Source organism: Octopus sinensis, linkage group LG9, assembly GCF_006345805.1.
Source record: "Octopus sinensis linkage group LG9, ASM634580v1, whole genome shotgun sequence".
Lineage (NCBI taxonomy): Eukaryota > Metazoa > Mollusca > Cephalopoda > Octopoda > Octopodidae > Octopus > Octopus sinensis.
Genome location: NC_043005.1, coordinates 67,887,792 through 67,910,882, shown reverse-complemented (window position 1 = coordinate 67,910,882; position 23,091 = coordinate 67,887,792). Strand labels below are relative to the sequence as shown.

The window sequence follows — 23,091 nt, the reverse complement described above, 5'->3', positions numbered from 1 at the left end:
CCTTTCTACTATAGGCACAAGGCCTGAAATTTTGGGGGGTGGGGCTAGTCGATTACAATGACCCAAGTGCTCAACTGGTACTTATTTCAATGACTCCGAAAAGATAAAAGGCAAAGTTGACCTTGGCAGAATTTGAACTCTGAATGTAAAGACAGATGAAATGCCACTAAGCATTTCACCTGGTGTGCTAACGATTCTGCCAGCTCACTGCCTTAATAAAGATGATAATAATAATAATAATAATGGTCTCGATCAAACGAAAACCCAGAACATAAAGAGCTGAAAGAAATACTACACACCTTTTTCCCAATGCTCTAATGATTTTGCCAAGCCACATATAAGTAAATTTTATCCTTATTGTTATAGAATGATTGGCAGATCAAGTCAAGTCAAGTCATTCCCTTGGCATTTCTGTTGTTGAAACACTTGAAACATTTTTTTAGCACTCCATAGTGTGGCGAGCTGGTAGAATCGTTAGCATTTCGGGCAAAGTGCTTAGCGGTATTTCGTCTGCCGTTACATTTTGAGTTCAAATTCCGCCATGGTTGACTTTGCCTTTCGTCATTTTGAAGTTGATAAATTAAGTACCAGTTACGCACTGGGATCAGTGCTGTCGACTTAATCCCTTTGTCTGTCCTTGTTTGTCCCCTCTATATTTAGCCCCTTGTGGGCCATAAAGAAATAAATATTTGCCATTCGTCTTCATCTTGGGCTTTCTTTATTATTCTGATATTCTCCAACACCAACATCAGGCTTTCAGTTTCAGTCTACCAAGTTCACTCATAAGGCTTAAGACGGCCCAGGGTGTTATATGATATGGGACTGAACCTAAAGCCTTGTGGGAAGCAAACTTCATAACCATACAACCACGTTCGCACTGCACAACATAGAAAACAGTAACATTTATTGACACCCCATACACTCTCTGTAGGACACAAAACCATTTACAATAAGACCTGTGCAGCTGGTACATAACTTTCTACACCTCAACGTTATCATCAACTCTGACAACTCTATTTGTAATAGACTAATCATATCATTTTTATATTAGCTGAAAGCTCACAAGACACATGGCCAATTTGATACATCAGGCCACTTTTTTGCACTTTAACCTGATAAAGTTTGGGTCTAAAGGCTATAGCTCAGCTGATGTGGGTTTTTTTTTTTTGTATATCATTTATTAAAGAAGTTACAAATAATTAAGCATAAGACCAAAGTGAAAAAGAGGCTGTTTTCTTCAAAAGGCTATGATTGTGTCAATAAATAAAAGGCCCAGCCAAATCACACTATGTAATGCTGACTCTGCTGTAGAATTACATCAAGGGTACAATATGTCAGTGTTGTACCCTTAATGTTGTACACTCAGAGTACAGTGTTTTACACTCAACCACCTATGTGTTAATTCATTGAACCTGGCATATATAATATCAATCACACATATGCACATATACAATGTGTGTGTTTTGTTTATTGGCCAAATTCGCCGTGAAATAGTGTTCAGGGAGACTCCCTAATAACACTAGGTATTTAAAAGTCCTAGACCAAGCAAGACAACTTGCCTTGGATCACATCCAAGTGCGGTAGATATGTGTTCACTCCCTACTGAGTATCCTTTGCTATCTCTTTTTCTCTTTCACTAATCCTTGACATGACTCTTTCTTTTCTCTCTATTATCCTTTACCCCAGCAAGGTCTCCTCCCAGTGATAATAAATCTGTGTCAATCATCATAATTTAACTTCTCTCAACACATCACTTTCTCTCCATTACTGTTGCTTCTTAGTCTTGCAAAGAGTAACAAAATGACCTCCCTCGAATGATATAAAATGCATCCAGTGCATTCTGCAAAGTGATTGGAGGATTGAATAGATACAACTCAGGGCTGAGAGGGTTCTTTAGTCTCACAGAGGGCATGAAATACTCTCTAGTGCTGGTACCATGAAAAGTACAGAAACTGTGCCATACCAAAACTGCGACATCTGAGCAAGAGGTGACCATCCAGCCTATCAAATGCAGTTGAACTATCCAATCAATACCAGCATGGAAAGCTGACAGAAAATGACAATAATTTTACATATATATATATATATATATATATATATATATATATATATATATATATATAGGCATGGTTGTGTGGTAAGTAGCTTGCTTAATCACCACATGGTTCCGGGTTCAGTCCCACTGTGTGATATCATGGGCAAGTGACTTCCACATTAGCCTTGGGCTGACCAAAGCCTTGAAAGTGGATATGGTAGATGGGAACTGAAAGGAGCCAGTCATATATATGTGTGTGTGTGTGTGTGCCTGTGTTTGTCCCCCCATTGCTTGACAACTGATGTTGGTGTGTTTACATCCCTGTCACTTAACGGTTTGGCAAAAGACACCGACAGAATAAGTACTAGGCTCACAAAGAATAAGTCCTGGGGTCAATTTGTTCGACTAAAGGCGGTGCTCCAGCATGGCCGCTGTCAAATGACTGAAACAAATAAGAGAATAAAAGACTATACACACACACACACACACACACACACAAATAATAGCAGCAACAGCAGATGATGAAAAGGAGAAACACTCAAAATACAAAGATCTGGAAATAGAGATAACCCAAATGTGGAGCCTAAAAACAGAAGCAATACTTATAATAGGTGTATCAAGTATGGGTAAAAACCATACAAATACATAACCAAAACAGCAGGACTAACAAGTATATATAACATACAGAAAATAGCACTACCAGGCACAGTAGAAATCCTACTTAAAGCATATTCAATAGTAAAAATAACAACACCAAAACAAACCACAGCACATACCCAAGGCACACACAGCTGCACTTGGTAGTGCAGCGAAAGCACATGATAAAAATAAGACTGCTGAATAACAACAACAACAATAATAATGAGACACTTTGAGTGGGATGGGTTACTCAACATGAAGAAAATTCTAACTGGGTTCCATCTGCAAGGTCATGTGTTGTTTATCTTGATATGAAATCACCATTTTATGCACATGCAGATGTGATGCATATGCCTGGTGTACTCTTATCAGACGGGTAGTCATGATGGGTATATTGGGCTTTGTATAGTTGTACCTCATGTCACTTTGATGGCATACACTGCTCTCTCACTCAATAATAATAATAATAATAATAATGATGATGGTGGACTCTCCCTTGAAAGATGATGTATGAGTGTTTTAGCTTTTGCTGAACAATCTGCACAAATGATTTGTTTATAATGATTAAATGCATGTGTTGTACATTAGCTCATTAACTCCATCAAATCAATGCTACCTGAGCAGGTGTGTGGTGTACCACATGTCAGGTGTCGTAGTGATGGCAGAGCACCGTGTGATGAAGTGTTTTAACTAAAAAACACAATGCATCACCTGGTCTAGGAACTGAAACCAGGATCTCATGATCTTGAGTGCAACATCCTAACCACTACTCCAAGCATCTTCTATGATAATAATGATAATAATCTTTAACACTATAGGCACAAGGCCTGAAATATGGGGGAGGGTAAGTCGATTACATCGACCCCAGTACTTAACTGGTACTTAATTTATTGACCCTGAAAGGATGAAAGGCAAAGTCGACCTTGGTGGAATTTGAACTCAGAATGTAGCGATGGGCAAAATACCACTAAGCATTTTGTCCAAAGTGCTAACTTAATAATAACAATAATAATATTACAGTTCTATATTTAAGAGATGAGGAATTATGTACATTATTTACATTCGACAGATATTTGTCCTCATCTTGTTGTTGTTAACACAACATTTCAGCTGATATACCCTCCAGCTTTCATCAGGTGTCTTGGGGAAATTTCGAACCTGGGTTCTCATTCCTAGGGTATTTTTCGATGTTGTTATTATCATTATTATTGTTCAGGTCACTGCTTGGAATCGAACTCAGAATCTTGGGGTTAGTAGCCTGTGCTCTTAACCACGGGTATATGGCTTAGTGGTTAAGAGCACGGGCTACTAACCCCAAGATTCCGATTTTGATTCCAGGCAGTGACCTGAATAATAATAATAATAATATTAATAATGATAATAACAATAATAATAATATTAACAACAACAACATCGAAAAATACCTTAGGAATGAAAACCCAGGTTTGAAATTTCCACAAGACACCTGATGAAGGCTGGAGGGTATATCAGCCAAAACTTTGTGTTAACAACAAAGATGAGAACAAATATCTGTCAAATGTAAATAATAATATTGATAAAAATTAATAAATTAATGTAGAATAATGATATACTTACAACAGCATGTAGGACTTTACTTCCTGCTATTACTGTACGTAACTTCCAAGGTTCTGCTACTGAATCAGGCAATGGCTCATATAACCAATAAGATATCAACACAGTTATAATTGCCAAAATGACTCCAAGGTTTTTCAAGATCATTTTGATTCAAATATTCTTCAAATGTTACAATTCTGTAAAAATATAAAAACAAAAGTCAATTTTATATGAAAACACAGAGTAACTAAATAGAAAGTAAACAGGTTTAATTAGGAAAAACTTTAATTTGATTAGAAATATTAAATTTCTAAATATCTCAAAGAGATATAAGCAGTGGTGGAATGATAGAGTAGTTGTATACTGTCAACTTAACGTGACAGTCCCATAAAGGGAATCACACCACCGTTATTTAGCCCTAGGAAGCATCAACGCTTCCTGTCGGCTTTGACACATTTCCTGTGTCCTTAATTTGATTATTTAATATATTCTGTGTCTATACCTTTGAGAAATGATCAAATCTCTTATCTTGCCCCTCTTTCAGTCAATGGACTGTGGGCATGCTAGGTACTGACTTGAAGGGTTTGGTCAAAACATATCACCCATAGTAGTGGTTCTTATGTCTGGTACTTATTCCATTGGGCTCTTTTCCAAAACTAAGTTACAGGGACATAAACAAACCAGCACTATCAAGCAGTGGGGGTGGCAATCACAAACTACATACATATAAATATTCATGCTGATGCCATGTTAAAAGCACCCAGCACTACTGTAAAGTGGTTGATGTTAAGGAAGGGCATCCAGCCATAGAAACCAAGCCAAATCAGACTGGAACCCAGTGCAGCCTTCCAACTTGCCAATTCTGATCAAACTGTCCCACCCTGCCAACATGGAAAATATACATTAAAGGATGATGATATACAGTCCTGTACACATATAATTATTCCTTTAGCCTATTGTACAGCATTTTCTTTTGTATATGTACCAAACCTTGTCTATTATATCTTGTCATTATTTCTTATCTCACATGCAATGTTATTATGTTCTGTCCTTGCACACATTCTTCACCTTTTACCTGTAGCTCTATGCTATGCTGCTCTTGTTAGACAAGAGTGATTTTGGTTTTAAATAGCATGAAACCACAAAGACATCTTGGAAACCAGCTGATGAGAAAATCAGCTGCAACTGTTCCTTGTATTGTGTCTTTGTCTTCCTTTCCTGTTTGTTATGTTTCTGCCCAGTTTATGTCCATTTTTCCCTTTGTCTAACTTTTGAACTATATATTGGGTCATCCCATAAATAATGCCATTTTTTTTATACTTCTTATATTTTTCAAAATTAAGATGAAGTTCTTTTTTAATCTAAAATATACTCTTCTTCATTTTCTACAACGTTCTTCCATCTATCTGGTAGACTTGCAAGGCCCCTCTTCCAAAATTCACTTGCCTGTGATAAAAAATACTCCTCCTGTACTGTTCTGACCTCGTCTACAGAATTCCTATTTTTTCCATCCAAATGATTTTGAAGACTGTGGAATAAATGATAATCAGATGGGGCAATGTGCAGCAAATATGGAGGGTGGGGCATTGTTTTCCATTCAAACTGCTCACACCTTTGGAATGTCATCCTTGCTGTATGTTGCTGAGCATTATCCTGATGGAAGAACACCTTTCATCTTGAAACCAAAGATGGTTATTTTTCTTCTAGTGCTCGTATCAATGAATGGTAGAATGACCAAATCCAAGCTTCTCAGCTAGTTCCTCAACACTTATGATGGGATTTTGTTCCACCAGGGTTTGCAGGACGTCCTCATTGAGCTCTACAGATCTTCAAGGATGAAGCTCACCTTCTAGACTGTAGTTTCCAACTCGGATTTTCTGGAACCACCGTTGACACTGGCTTATGCTTATTGTCTGATCCCCATATACTGCATTAATATTCTTTGCACTTTCTGTTGTGTTGTTGCCTTTATTGAACTCATAAAGCAAAATATGCCGAATATGCCCCTTTGTCACTTTCATTATAGCTTTGAAAAAATGACTATTAAAATCGAAATACACTCTTCAAAACTTGCACTAAGAATAAAGACAAGGTAAAATTACTACCTGCTTTTATAGCAAGTTGATGCAGGTAGTTTATCCCATCACCCTCCAACTTTTAGTTCATACAACTGAAAAAACCACATTAATTATGGGATGACCCTATATATATATATATATATATATATATATATATATATATACACATCTTTTTATTTATACACACATACATACATGACAAGTTTCTTTAACAGGCATTATTAGTTGACCCAGAGATATATTAATATATTAAAGATATTCAACCATATCCCTGGGCCAATGCACCTTTGTCCAGAGTGCTGTGCATTGGGACTGAACCTGAAGTCACATTGTTGGAAAGCAAGCTGTTTAATCACAGGGTCATGCCTAATTAACAACATCCTCATTTGTGTTTTCAATTAAGCTGTATTCAATATTGTTATGTATCATTCCTGAATATCTATATACAGTTTCAAAGCAGACTTGAATTCATAACCTTCTAAATCACTGGTAATTATTAATACCAAATCGATGAGGTTTATTAACACTAATCCACTAGGTATTGTTAACACACTAATCCAGTAGGTAAAATCTCCCTAGAGTGTGCTCATTTTAAACAATAGATGCACAAAGGTATGACATATATATAGATGTCAGTGCCAATTCCTGATAGTGTTTTCCATCAGTACCACCAGTAGGGGATACAATATTATTGGTTAGATGAGAAATTGCAATTGACTCACTGACTGATAACTAATGAGGAGTTGGCGACCATCTGTGTCTGTTTCCCACTTGTTTGTGCATTTATTATGATTTAAACTCATCATCATTATCATCGTTTAACATCCGCTTTCCATGTTAGCATGGGTTGGATGATTTGGCTGAGGTCTGGCGAACCAGATGGCTGCACCAGACTCCACTCTGATCTGGCAGAATATATATATATATATATATATATATATATATAATTTAATATACACAATTACAAAAGAGCTACTAATAGCATCTCCCAGCAATCTTTCAGGCTCAGCTCATACGTAAAATGTTTCTAAAAACCAGGACACTAGAGCATGACAAAACATGACAAGAAATGAGAAGTAAAAACAAACAAACAGAAAAACAAAAAAAAAAACCAAAAAACACGCAGAGGGTTGAATGGAACAAGAAGAAAGGAAAGAAGACCAAGAATACTTGGAGATACATCATCATCAACATCTATGGCATATTATATAAATCTGCCAATTTAATGTATCTTAAAGCATGAAACTATTAGTAGCTCTTTTGTAATCATATATATTAAATGATATTTATCTCTCACTGGATGGAGTACATTTTTTTGTTGTTTCCACCTATGCTGGAACTGTAAACTATATATATATGGACGCCTATTACATAGATTATTCTATGAAATGGATTTTCAGATGGCCGGATAACTGAAGAGATGGTGGTGTGGATTTCCACCTCGGCATTTGAAACTCGGAGTTTTATCTTGGCTACCGAATAATTGTCACATATTATATTTACAGATGAATTCCTCTATTTACATAATATTGAGGTCTCTTTCTTTCTTTTGTTATCTTACTGTTTTTACCAATATATATCATCATCATCATCGTTTAGCGTCCGCTTTCCATGCTAGCATGGGTTGGACGGGTCAACTGGGGTCTGTGAAGCTGGAAGGCTTCGTCAGGCCCAGTCAGATCTGGCAGTGTTTCTACGGCTGGATGCCCTTCCTAACGCCATATATATATATGTAGAGTGGTCCAAATGTAGGCTTACAGTTATCAAGTAGGTACTTTAAATTTCTTTTAAATCATTTTATTACATTTAAATTCCTATCTTACAAACTGAAAAGGGAGCTTGACAAAATTAACTAAATTATCATAGTGTAATAGTTACATATTTTATAATTAAGATCCAAACTGTTAATATATAAATGCAAAAGAGATAATTGAATAATTGCAAACCAACTTTTGGGCCGCCCTGTATATCTATCTATCTATCTATATATATATATATCTATATATGTATAGTATGTTTAGGATATTTGCATTTGATTTCATACTGAGCTGAAGTCAAGGCTATGCTTACTATTATCATTAAGTGGTTCCATGAATTACTTCATTACTTTGTTTCCGCCATCATTCTTTATAATAGCAGTTTCATTGAACAATTTCCTGTGGCATCCGATATATTCACTCATTCCTGACTTTGCTATTTCCCCTTTCATTAAAGACTTTTTCATTAGCCTTGTCAGCTTTTACAAATGTTATGGAGAATTACAGATATAGTTCTTTAGTTTGGATCAGTTTTGGGTAGGTTTTGTTCTTACGAGAAATCTATGCAGAATACTGTCACTCTTGAATACACTGCTGCATGCAGAAGTGTGTTCAAGAGTTGGTCTATAAATTCTCTACTTTACAGCCATTGTCTTTATGTCTGCTTCTTCCATGCTTGTATGGGCTGGATGAGGTTTCTTTGAGTGGTGTTCTATGGTCGAATGTCAACTCTCATTTTTCAAATAAGATATTTTCTTTTGTCTAAAGACATCAAAACTAACAAGCAATTTCCCTTTGTTACTCGGCACAAACACTTACACACACATGACAATAACTTCTACCTACCAAATTCAATCACAAGACTTTTGTCAGCCCATGGCTATAACAGAAGACACTTGCCCAAGGTGCCATGCAGTGGGACTGAACCTGAAACCATGTAGCTAAGAAGCAAGCTTTTTAACAACACAGCCATGCCTGTGATGTATTATTTGTAAGAAACACAAACGTTACCATAATTTTCTTTAACCCTTTCATTACTGTATTTATTTCTGGTTGAAATACACCAAAAAATGGCAACACAGCAGTCAAAAAATCGTAAAAAATAGGGATTTTCATAGAAGAAAAGCACCTTTTGATGTAAATAATTTTTGGTCTTAACATGGTCTGATTTGAATTTTTTCTTCTACAGAATGAAGAGCAAGCCTTCTTCTATCATACTCTCAATTTTGGTCAACTTGCACTGCAGGGTCTTGGAGGAGATAGTGTTAGTTGAAGGCTACCAAACCTGCCACACAAAGACAACTTCAGCTTTATATATAAAGATATAACAAAGGATTTAGTAAAATAACTTAGTTTTCATAAAGTGTTAGGAACATAAATTGTGACTAAGGTTTGGTGGAAAATTTTAATTCAAAACTTATGAAAACAAGATGTTTGTACTCAGAGCCAGAGCCAGTTTCAGCTGGGTTGCTAATGAAAGGGTTAAAGGGTATCACTGTGAAGGCACATAGAAAACATGCATCTTCATCATTTAACATCCATTTTTCATGCTGGCATTCGTTGGGCAGTTTGACCTGAGCCAGTAAGGCTGGGGGCCGAACCAGACTCCATTAACTATTCTGGCATGAAGACTAGAAACTAGTTAGATCAATCGTTTAGCATGGGAAATCGCTAATAAAAATGTCAATGGACTGAATCATTAATCCAATAACCATGAAATATTTCTGTGTAATAAAAGACAATAACACTTATCCTGTGTGAATAGCTTCATGTTCAAGGTTTTATTGACATTTGATAAATGAACGTGTACAGAGAGTATACAATGTTCAATAAAGATTTCTGGGGTGAGGAAAGATTTTGAACAACTTGCCATGTTCCATGATGACTGAGTAAATAGAAAAAAATATCAAGCTATGAGATTTACTTTCCACAAGCACCAGGCATAGAATACCATGATGAGCTATTGGTAGGAAATCAGATATCGAATTCATGTGCCTGGTTCTTTCTAGGTCAAGGTGGACCTTGTGTCTTGAAGAAACAGAGAGAGGCTGATTTAAGCAGGAATGCCGCTTAAATAGGTGATGTGCTACTAGTGCTATTTTGAAGTTATGCGTAGTACATTAGCAATGGGGGAGTTAATCATGTTCACCTAGAATTTTCTGGAATATTCTAGAATGTTCGATTAGGAGAGATAACTGTCATTGACTCCCAATGAATATTTTGTGGGCTTGCAAATCTGTTTCAATTAGCATTTCCTACAATTCCATTGTTTTCCCCCCATAGAAGTAAAACTTATTCTGTGACCATTTTGTTCACTTTTCACATTGTAGTTAAAACTAGCACTATGACCCGGTAACGCCGGGTCATAGTGCTACTGCATGCATATACAGCTGCATGCATGCGCACATACACGTGAGTACTGTCCAAATCTCTGACCAACCACATACAGCTAGCTGGCATTCAATTGGTGTATCAAGTTTTGGGCATTTTGATTGGGTTTTAGCAAATTCACAAAAAAGTCACTTCTATTGATTTTTTTAATGGCTTTGCGGGGTGACTGGGGAAATGTAAAGATGTGCACGGCCACCCTTGGACGGTTTTGAATGACCATAGAAAGTGCAAGCCCTCTAACTGAAAAATTGTGGATTTGTCTAAAGGACAGACATTTTGCCATTTATATATATAGAGATAATATGTTCCTTAAAATGAACTCATTACTTTATGAATTCACATTCTGCTAAGGTCGATTTTGTCTTTCATCCTTTGGTGGGGGGGTTGATAAAATAGGTACCAGTTGAGCACGGGGGTTGACGTTATAGACTAACCCCCTCCCAGAATATTTCAAGAGATGTGCATATGGTAAATATAAAGAATTGAAAAAAAAAAAAAAAAGACCGAGGTAAAGAATATGTACAGCACTGGTTTTCGGCCTGACAAAAACCCTAACCCTAATCCCTGAGTGTACGTATTCTTTACGCTTGCAAAAAATATAAAACAGAAACCCCAAAAAAAAAGGCAAGACTTCCGCCAGTCCCTCCTCCCCCTAACCACCCTTTTTTAAAACTTTTTTTTTTCGACACAAACCCCACTATGGGGAATACGACTTGCAGAAAAATTGGCAAAAATCGACATTTCTAAATTACCCCTCACCCCACCCCTATTTCCTTCATTTTAAAAACTTTTTCCAGAATTTTTTCCCCCTCAAAACATGCGGAAAAATACGGAGATTATGATTTTTTTTTTTTCTTTACTTGTTTCAATCATTTGACTGTGGCCATGCTGGAGCACCGCCTTAGATTCTGAAAAAAAATTTCCAAAAATCTTTGTAAAATATTTTTTTAAAGAATTTTTTCTTTTCTAAATACGCGGGAAAATACGGACATCAGGATTCGGACAAAAATTTTAAAACATTTCTGTGGTTATAGTTTTAGGGTTAGTGTTGCGGAAAAAAGTCAAAGTTGAAGTTTGGGGGCGGAAAATTTTCACAATGCCAATTTTTGGCAATTTCCCTGAACCTCCGTATCCGAAAACGGGGATTTTTGGAAAAAAAAAAATTTAAATAAATTTGGGAGAAAGGGAATAGGCGGAAGTCTTTCCAAAAAAAACCCCCCAAAAAAACCTACTTATAAATTATCCCTCAACCCCTTAAAAGGGAGGGGGGTAAAAAGGTATATTATGAACTGCGGTATTTGGTTACATCCCTTTCAGCTATTAGTTCAAATCTTATGGAATGAATTCTTCCATCCTCTCGGGGTCGATTGAGAAAGTACCAGTAATATGGTTTCATTAATCAACTGCAAACAGTCCTAAATTTCTGAACTTGCGACTAAGTTACAATTAGTTATGATTTTAACTAAATGAAAGAATTAAAAAAAAAAAAAAGAACAAACCAAACCAATAACAATCAAACAGAAATAGTACCACGTCAGCTAAGATTTGGTACTTGTATAAACGTCAGTAATAACTTCCATTTCTCTAAATACACGTGTGGTGTGAAGGTGTGTGCGTTTACGCAGGCGCGAGTTAACTATTATGGATATACAAAAAGTTGTCAAATTACATGTATATGAGTATATGTTTGTTTATTGGAAATTGAAACGTATATTCCCGGCATCGGGCAAAAACTGGGTTGAGGCTTTGCCTTAAGTTCTTAAATATATATTAACAGCGGTTTATAATTCACAGGTGTTTGTTCGGGCTGGACTTCAGAAGAAAATACCGTAACTAATGTATTAAAATTTCTTGATTTTTTTTATACACACACACTTCGTTAAACACCGGGAGAGATAGAATCTTGTAATTCGCCGGAGGGTTAAAAAATTTAATTATTTTTTGGAAAATGGTAATTTTCTAAGCTTAAACGATTATTCGAAAAATATATGGAAACCATATAGCCGGTTGCAAAACAGAGGAATGGAGCAATAGAATGGGAAATTAAAGGAATCAGAATCTTAAACGTCAATGTTTAAAAGAGGAACTGAAGACATTTTCGGAAATACCTAAAAAGAGAACATTTTCTAGACAGGATGCTTGTTCCGAAACTCCGCCGTTTCTCAATTATATATTAATAAGTCGCAAATCTGAAAATTTAGCCACTAAAGAGACAAATATTAATTTATAATTACCCCAATTATTGGAAACAAGCTTATCATAAACTATATTAACAATAGCTAAATACCAAAAAATGTTAGAATTTTTACATTAGAAGAATGTGTCTTTATGTAAAATGTTGCCTGTCAGTGGCCTTTAGATTCGGCTTAACGATGAACGTGGAAGCATTAACTGGGTATTCCACTCTACTTAAATATTTACCATCAGATTACTGATGGTAAATATATATATATACACAGTATGTGTAAGGGGAATATTTTCAGAGCAACAATTTAAATGACGTGATTTTGTTGTCTTGAAACCGGCATAAAATCATGTACTGTATACGTGTATGCAAAACTTGTGCGTATAACATTTACAAATCATTTTGCGGGAATGATTTTACGGTTAGTGGCGATGCAAGTTTTTATGCTGATAAATCAAAATAATTTGTATACTTACTAAATTGATGCGAGGGAGTGTCCAAGGATTTACTATAAATATATATATATATAAATATATATTTATCTATTAATGTTATTTGTATAGCCGTCACAATGTGAAGTACACGTATAACTTGATTGTGCAAAATTATCGTTACTGTACTAGTAATACTGTCGCCAGTCTTAAAAAGACTAAAAGTTTTAAAGGTCTTTAGTCTAAGTCGGAGTGAAAATCATCAGCAGCAGCTACACCATCTACGACCCCGCACTATTAAATCAGTTCGCATACTGACTTCTCTCCACCGTTACCAACACTGTTACTGATATGGCAGTGTGTTACTAACTTCCTTACAGTTACTGATGATCAACAATAGCACTCCTCGTAAGTACACATCGCTAGAAATAGCAGTCAAATCTCTTCCCTCAAAATCACATCTTACAATTTTTTTTTTTTAAAGAAAAATTGTGTAATATCAACTTGAACCAAACAAAAAGACAATGATCACGATTGATCAGAGCTGACCGGTGGCTAAACGCTGAAAACGTAGACTGCATAACCCAGTGTGGTTTGCACAGGACGGTCACTTAAACGTGTTTGCTGTAGCGATAGGAGGCCTATCTGGTCCCGCACAGGGCAGTTAAAACCCAAGCTACGCAACAGGCGAAGCTTGAATATAGCCATGCAAGAATTTTTAGTGTACAGTTATTTTTCAAGCCTTAGCCAGGCGACTGCAAATCAAGACTGATACTTAATCTCACAATAGACTATTATTCCATTTCCTAATTTAATCATGATCGAAAGTAGTCTACGAACCTGTTTGTCGACACGCTCTCTGCTGATCATCCAAGATTTGTTTAATTGCAGAAAAAGTAGTATAAAAGTGCTTCTGTTGCATCTGTACGAGCTGATCTCGTGGTAGATGGCATTCTTTTCACAATAGGAAAATGAGTACTTAATATAGGCACAAAATGTGTGTACAAATTCAGTGAACATTAATGCTTCTTAAAAAAATTCATCAGTGCATTTTCCAACCAAATTTAGTGCATGTGTAAAACATGGAACGTATTTAGTAAACTTAATCAGTTCCTTTTACTTTAAGCTTGTGAGCCGGTATACTCACGATGCAGATGTATACATACACAAGACTATATATATATATATATATATATATAATATATATATATATATATATATATATATATATATATAGAGAGAGAGAGAGAGAGAGAGAGAGAGAGAGAGCTATATTAAATCTCTGAGCGAAATGTAAACAGTAGCAATACGAAATCGTAGCGTATAATCGACAACCAAGTGTTGTGTTCTATACGGGACAATGCTACTGTCCCGTATAAGTGTGGCGTCCTATACGGGACAGTAGCATTGTCCCGTATAGAACACCACACTTGGTTGGCAATTATATATATATGTAGCTTGCTAACCAGCCACATGGTTCCGGGTTCAGTCCCACTGCGTGGCATCTTGGGCAAGTGTCTTCTACTATAGCCCCGGGCCGACCAGTGCCTTGTAGACGGAAACTGAAAGAAGCCTGCCGTATATATATATATATATATATATATATATATATATATATATATATAATATATATATATGTATGTGTGTATGTTTGTGTGTATGTATGTATATATATATATACATATATATATATATATATATAATATATATATATATATATAAATGTAACGGTCGTGATTGATTTGGTAGTTACCAGTTGTAACGATACGAGTTTGTTGTTATAACTGCATGTTGTAAGATGAGAAAGATGCACGATGTATAAAGTTTTAAGAAAGTTTTTATTTACCGTTACGTTACAAATACCTTGCCTCGACGGGCAGGTTGATAAATCCCAAAAGCATGCGAAAGTTAGATGCAAGTAGAATTTTGGTTTGGGTTCCCTTCGTTGTTAGTAGTAATTGCTGAAAGAGATAGAATGATGTTGTGAGAGAACAGAATTAGAGCTTAGAGAGAATTATAGGGTGTTGTCCCACAGTTGCCTTCTCCCTCCGACCAAGGTTGGTCTGCCAGACCTCATTGAGATGTCACCGATTGGTGACTAACTGATTTTTGCTTGGGACGTGCTTGCTTATATTAAGATCCAGAAGGATAGATATATCGTTGAGAACAATAGATTTAGTTGGTGGTCTTGTTATCTATTCTAGCTTTTGGTGAAGTAGAAGAGGTTAGAAAGGGTCAAGTAGTGAAGACATTATTTCGGCCTAGCTAAAGGCTTCTGGAAAATGTAAAACTGCTGTCAGAGAGAAACCATTGTTCCATCGTGGGAAAAGTTCTGTAGCAGTGTTGATTTAAATTTGGCTCTGGTGGATCGAATCCACTTCATGCTTGCAGGATTCGCTACATATATCTTTTACCCTCTCTTACTTGTTTCAGTCATTTGACTGCGGCCATGCTGGAGCACCGCCTTTTAGTCGAGTAAATCGACCCCAGGACATATTCTTTGTAAGCCTAGTACTTATTCTATCAGTCTCTTTTGCTGAACCGCTAAGTAACGGGGACGTAAACACACCACCGTCGGTTGTCAAGCAATGGTGGGGGGACAAACACAGACACACAAACATATACACACATACATATATATATATACACATATAAGACAGGCTTCTTTCAGTTTCCGTCTACTAAATCCACTCAAGGATTTGGTCGGCCCGAGGCTATAGTAGAAGACACTTACCCAAGGTGCCACGCAGTGGGAATGAACCCAGAACCATGTGGTTGGTAAGCAAGCTACTTACCACACAGCCGGTAAAACACCGCCTTTTAGTCGAACAAATCGTTTGTAAGCCTAATACTTATTCTCTCGGTCTCTTTTGCCGAACCGCTAGGTTACGGTGACCTAAACATACCAACATCAGTCGTCAAATACAGATACACATACACATGTATAAATACGACGGGCTTCTTTCAGTTTCCGTCAACCAAATCCACTCACTAGGCTTTGGTCGGCTCGAGGCTACGCAGTAGAACTGAACCCTTCGACCCGAGCCGTTTCATTTAAGGTTCAAGTGGACAGGAGGCGACCTACATAAGAAGGAATTACTTCTGTAGTGTGTCTGTTCTTCAAGCTGTCACGACCATTATGAATACAGCAATCAGTCAAGGGATTGCCGAGAGCCATCACCAGGCGAGACAGCCAACGAGTAACTTGCACCAGTCAAGCAGCCAACATAGAATCACATATTCAGCATGAATGACCCAAGACAGTAACAGTCGCAGAACATAAACAGACACTACTGAATGACCAACGCACACACAGACACAAAACATGCCTGTGTCTACCTCATCACACCGACACACTATTTCCCCTGTTTATTTTCTTCTTTACCAACTCGAAGCCAGGTGGTAATGTCACGTAGTGAATTTTTTGGTGTACTCAACAAGTAAATGCCAGTATGGATCAAATAAATTATTTAAACAACAATCCTATGCTTTCCCATTGTTTTTTTACTTTGATGTCGTCCGCATGCCTATTTCATCTGCTACCACCACGTCATTTGATCCCCCCACACACACACGCCCACAGAGCTGGGCGTAAGTCCGTTAAGTTTGAAAATCATAATCGGACTTCCGTTACATTTAACTTCCGTTAACTCAAGTCCGTTAGCCCCTAAATTTCATAAAAACCGGTAAACGTTTAAAAGTTTCTGTTGTTTTCAGATTGTCTTAGCATAATTGTCTTAGCATATTTAATATTGTACGCGTCATTCTTTCATCCCCGATATAACACGACATATTATTGGGTTGTCCGGAAAGTTCGTGCCGATTTTTAAAGGAAAGAAAACGGTCAATAAATACTTGCCACTATATTTTTAATCAACCAAATATCAACCATTTTGTTGCACAATGCGTCTCCATTTTTCCTTTAACTTGAAAATACCCTCTTCCCAGAATTGAGCTGGTTTCATGGCAAAGAATTCATCAAGGTATCTTTTTACGTCATCCAAGGAATTGAAATTTTTACCATTAAGACTATTCTGCAGAGACCTGAATAAGTGGAAATCCGAAGGAACAATAGCTGGTGAATACGGAGGGTGGGATAACACATCCCAGCCGAGCTGCAGCAATTTTTGTCTGGTTCCCAAAGCATCAAGTACCAAAAATGAACTTTCTTATCTTCCATTTTAAAGGGTTACAGAATTAACACAGGTTATATATAGGAACATAAACCTTCTTCCACGAAAAGATAGCTTAAACTGTGCTCTAAATGGAGGTGTAGTCAAATCCTATTTTATAGACTCAACCATATTCTAAAATAAGTCGAAAGGTAAGCTACTATAAATCGGCACGAATTTTCCGGACAACCCGATATTATAAATAACTTGTAGGACCTCGTTTGGCCCTGCCTGGATCTGAAACCAAATTCACCCACTTGTTGCTTGCAAAGACAGCGGAAAGTTCTTTGTCCTGTCAAGAGGGAACAGTGATTGATGTGTTTCCATTTGATCCATGACCTCGCTGAGGTGGATGTCAGCAGAGAAAATATTGACTTCCATAAAGTGGAAAAAAATAAATGGAAAGAAAAAAGTTGGTAAATATCTTGGTGAGAATGCAAATAGCTGTTAGGTGGTAGCAGGGTATGCTAGAAATAGCAGCCAAATCTTTCTTTTTTTTTCTTTCTGGAAAATGGAGCTGTTTACGCATGATTTCAATGTGACATTCGTTGAAAGCATGCAAAATAGCCTGGAACCCCCTCTTGAACCTGAATAATTCAAAATAACATGAAGAAATAAGCATTACATTTGAGAGATTAATATGAATACTAAAGATGTTTTATATTCTTATTACACACGGTTGGGACTACATTCCATAAAATTTGTTTATGGGGAGAAAAACATTGAAAAATATCAATAAATGTGTGAGTGAGAAAGAAACGAGGTGGGAGGTTTGGGGATGTGCTAGAAACAACAGCCAGATATCTCTTAAATCACACAATTTCCTCTGAAATTATTTACAATTTTTTTTTTAAACCGAAAATGTATCTCACACGGGTGGCAAGAGTAAAAAAAATTTCATTTTTTTTCCTTTTTTTTTTCGTAAAAAGATGCCTCCCATCATTCTGAAGACTTTAGTGAAAGCATTTGGAAAAATTCCCCGTCACAACTGAGAAATTCCAACTTATGTGAGCCGTCTGAGCCGAAACTCCGTTTTCCAGAAACTCCTCCCTCACCCCCTTCCAAAAATTATGCCAACAACTTTTTTTTTAATCGTAATCTACACCGTGTGTATAAAATTTCATTAAAAAATACCTATTTTCCAGAAAGTTATGAGGGGGAAAATGACGGTTCTTGTGAATTTTCGTAAACTCCTCTCCCCACCCCCTCGGAAACTTTTTCCAACAAACCTTTACATACTCTCAATTTACAAGAGATAAGCGATTATTTGGTGAAAGCTTCGTTTAAAAGTATCCATTTTTCTGGAAGTAATGAGGCAACAAAGTCGGTGGTGGTATTAAACTATAGTTATGCCTTTTTTCAATAAAAGTTTATGTTAACGGATTAACGTTAACTTCCATTATATTTTCAAAGAATTAACGGATTAACGATTAACGAAATTAACTTTTTGATTAACGGATTGATGATTAACGAAGTTAACTTTTCGATTAACGCTGCCAACCTCCACAAAGAACAAATTCGCCACCCACAATACAGACAGATACAGGTCATTGAACACATAGAAGGGTGTGCTAGGAACCTTAATCCTAATTTCCTAATTTTCCCCTTCTATCAATGTTCACAGAACACCTCCGTACAGCAAAGAATGAATAAAGTGGCAGCTTTCATCAATAAATATCTTCAACAACTCAATATGAACACATAATATAATACAGAACACGACTAATCCTTCAATTATACCACTAACCCCCATTCATCTCATACATCATTCACATTACAGTATTATATCTACCCTAATTGCACCAAATCCAGAACTATTTACCTCCCTTACACATAATCTTTTTACTCAGGGACTAGTAGACCCGACACCGTTCGGTAATTGGTGCGCATTCAAAGCCAGTGAACAGTAATTTTACGAAACCGGTATGCCTTTGAACCTCTTTAATAATTCACAATAATGACTTTTATTAGTTTTATTCCTACCTGAGTTCATCTAATTGTAGGCTAAATGCTCGAAATGAGGAGGAGATAGCCGAAAACTGATGATAGTTCCTTTCTCTGGGTTTACTTGTCCTGTTTGCCATTTATTTTCTCGTTGTTTACGTATTTAACTCGTTTGTTTAGATTATTTACATCTGACGGATATTTGTCATCTTTTTTGTTGTTATCGTTTGTTTACGTATTTCATGTTTTTTGCACCGTTGGTGACGTCCTGTACCCATATATGCATGCATATAGAACATAAATCCGGAGAAGCCCACTCTAAGAAGTAGAGCAGTCTATATTAATTACTGGTAAAGGCCGGTTTATTGGGTTACCCTGGTTTCTCGTCATAAAGGGTACCTTTATGGCGTATCTTCAGAGCCTAAGACCTGATGGCCTATGGCGTTTTTAAAATATGAAGGGGGAAACGATACAGATATAAACAATGGGGATTATCTTCAGTGATTAATATAGACTGCTCTACTTCTTAGATTGTTCTTCTTCTTCGGATTTATGTTTTTATTAAAAAAAGAAAAAACTATTCTCTTTGCTATCTGGTCGCAGTTTTTTGCAGTGTCCACGTGGTTTCCGCCAAATAGCTGACCAGCGCAGCGCTTCTACTTTTTACATATGGAACGATTCGACCTCGGATACTCCACCCAAAACATACCCACACCGTCCAACGAACTGAACACCCGAATGCTGTTGGAGAAGATTATGGACGTGATTAAGCGTATGAGATGGAAAGCTTTCCTCTACGACCTAGCCGCACCAGGCCCGGAGGGAAACAACTATGGCATTAGATCGAGGAAACACTCGCTCAAAATTAAAGACCTCGAACCCTTCGAAGCGGACCTCCTAGGGATTATCCCCAAACTGAAATTCCGTAAGTCCTCTTCCCTTTTCCAACGCTGGACTTGGGCTCCGGTACCTACAGGCCCTACTTCAAACCAAAACGAGAGTTTAACATACATCAACACATCCTCATACCACCCACCCATCGTGTTCAAGAACCTGTTAAACGGTGTTAGTAAGGAGATTTCGAGCCTTTCTTCTAACCAAGTAGCCTTCGACGCGGCAGTCCCATTCTATAACGAGGCCCTTGCCGCCGGAGGGTTGAAGGACCGCATCTCCTATATATTAGAACCCAACACCAGCAGAAGGAAACGCCGCAGAAATACAATTTGCTTTCCGCCCCGCTTCCTTAATACTATAACGTCCGTAGGTAGACTTTTCCTAAGATTAATGGACAAACATTTTATTAACTCCCATAGGTACGTCCTCATTTTCAACAGGCACAACGTTTGGGTCTCGTTTAGCTGTGCCTCAAGCAATTAAGAGAATCTGTTTATGCAAGATCCGTAACAGTTGCCCAGTAGAAGGCCACTGCGAATCCAATAGGTATCGTTTATCAAGCCGAGGTACGGGCGAACCCGACCAATTCCACTGGCAGGAAATATAGCCGCCATAGCAGAACGTAGACATGAGGGCAGAGCCATCAATAGAGCCAGCAACACCACTACCACCACAGAAAATAGCCTTACCAACGTCAACGACAGCAACACCAACAGTACCGACTACACCCCCGATGCCACCACCACCACCATCACTAACATCGACCTCAGTGACGTCGCCTCCAACACCAGCCTGACAAATAGCAGACAGGACAGCATAACCACTGACAGCTCTCATAAGCAGCAGTAACAGACCAATATAGTAAACAGACCGATATAGTATCAGCTGCTGCCGCCGCCGCAGCAGCAGCAGCGCCCCCTAGCAGAGGCACCGGCATAAACGTGAATAATGGTAGCTCCTGTCAACGAGAACGGTACCCCCACCACCGGGGAAGACAACAATAGGAGCAATAATTAGGCGGCGAGCTGGCAGAAACGTTAAGCACGCCGGGCGAAATGTGTAGCCGTATTTCGTCTGCCGTTACGTTCTGGGTTCAAATTCCGCCGAGGTCGACTTTGTCTTTCAATCTTTCGGCGTCGATAAATTAAGTACCAGTTACGCACTGAGGTCGATGTAATCGACTTAATCCGTTTATCTGTCCTTGTTTGTCCCCTCTATGTTTAGCCCCTTGTGGGTAATAAAGAAATAAGTATTTCGTCTGCCGTTACGTTTTGGGTTCAAATTCCGCCGAGGTCGACTTTGACTTTCCTCCTTTCGGGGTCGATAAATTAAGTACCAGTTACGCACTGAGGTCGATGTAATCGACTTAATCCGTTTATCTGTCCTTGTTTGTCCTTTCTGTGTTTAGATAATAGCAATAATAACATATATTGTAACACCTTCGGCTACCATAGTAACATCAACAGCACCCCCTCGACATTCAGTAACACCTTCGGCTACAATAGTAACATCGACAGCGCCACCTCCTCATCCAGCAATGACATTACCAACGCCACCACCACCCCACCTTTGCCAACACCAACACCAACGATTCCAGCAACATCATCGTCGACGACAGCACCAGCAACAACAACAGCAGCAGCAACATCGTCGACAGCGGCACCAGCAGCAGCAGCCGTTCAAGTATTTGGACCTGGGGATCTCCATTTCCAGCTACTTCGAGGGCCGCCTCCCAGTGGTGTCGGGCGTCAACGAAGAGCTCTCGACTACAACAAGACGACCAAAGTTCTTTTTTTCCCATGGTCTGGGGTCTCCGGCCCCTAAGCCCTAGACCATCACCTAATCACCCTACCCATCTTGTTGCTTAACAACAACAACAACAGCACCAGCAACAACAACAGCAGCAGCAGTGGTTAGTGCAGCGGACTCGCGGTTTCGATTTCCAGACCGGGCGTTGTGTGTGTTTATTGAGCTAAAACACCTGAAGCTCCACGATGCTCCGGCAGGGGGTGGTGGCGACCCCTGTTGTACTCTTTCGCCCCAACTTTCTTCCTTTGTCCCCGACTTCCTACGCAACCGCTGAGCCTGGATGCGCATTCATCCATCCATCGATGCTCTCGGTGTCGGGGGTTGACCTGCTTTCTCTTCTGCGGGTCTTACGATTCGGGCTTCTCCCACTGCGAGCTCTGGGACGAGGACCGCTTCGCTCAACAGCAACAGCAGCAGCAACATCGTCGACAGCGGCAGCAGCAGCGATGGCAGTAGTACACCAACACATGCACCACTGGTAATACATGCGGAGGCAGTAACACCACCGACGCAGCCACCACCTCCAGTGGCACCACTACCAACAGCCCCAGCTCCTAGTGTCCAGGGTCCTATCAGCTTGATGAATCCCTCGCGGATTCTTTTTGACATATGAATTAAGTTTCTAATATTTGTTTGTAGCTCTGTCAGGAAAAGTTCAGGTTTGGCCAGTAATTATAAGAACCCAAAATAATTTCTATTAGATGGATCAATTTTGTCACCCCTGCAAAATGAAGAGCATTGTTCTGCCAAAAAAATTACAATAATTGCAAAAGAAGTTTGCTATGACTTTATTTATAAAGTTATTTGCATCAGCTCTCTAGCCAGACTTTAAAGTACTTAGGGCCATCTTTCGAACTTTATACATATAAGATGGCGGACAAATGAAATAAATTGCACTGAATCAAAGAAAAGGTTAAGCAAATAATCGTTAATACTCGGCAACTCTTGTGAAATCCAGTTAGGTCATTCGGTTCATATCTTTGATACTATTTATCTTCTAGCCGACGTGTTTGACACATTGTAGAATCCAATATGTGTAAAATGGATTTAATTTATTTCACTTGTTTTGTTGGTTGTGTGGTAAGTAGCTTGTTTACCAACCACATGGTTCCGGGTTCAGTCCCACTGCGTGGTACCTTGGGCAAGTATCTTCTACTATAGCTTCGGGTCGACCAAAGCCT

At 38.2% G+C, this 23,091-nt stretch overlaps 1 protein-coding gene across 4 annotated transcripts in view; it reads right to left on the bottom strand.

Moving 5' to 3' along the window:
- LOC115215585 (arylacetamide deacetylase) overlaps positions 1–14,094 on the bottom strand; it is a 63,651-nt gene extending 49,557 nt beyond the window's left edge. The window contains exons 1-3 of one of the 4 annotated variants that reach the window (XM_036506026.1): positions 13,998–14,094; positions 13,932–13,944; positions 4,271–4,446 (exon numbers count right to left, since the gene is read on the bottom strand). In XM_036506026.1, coding sequence (XP_036361919.1) covers positions 4,271–4,414 — 144 coding nt within the window. In that variant the 5' untranslated portion in view covers positions 4,415–4,446; positions 13,932–13,944; positions 13,998–14,094. Of the gene's footprint in view, positions 1–4,270; positions 4,447–11,979; positions 12,001–13,136; positions 13,504–13,931; positions 13,945–13,997 lie in introns of those variants that run through there. The other 3 variants (XM_029784795.2, XM_029784792.2, XM_036506027.1) reach the window with 3 other exon arrangements.
- Between the last annotated feature and the right edge of the window lie 8,997 nt (positions 14,095–23,091).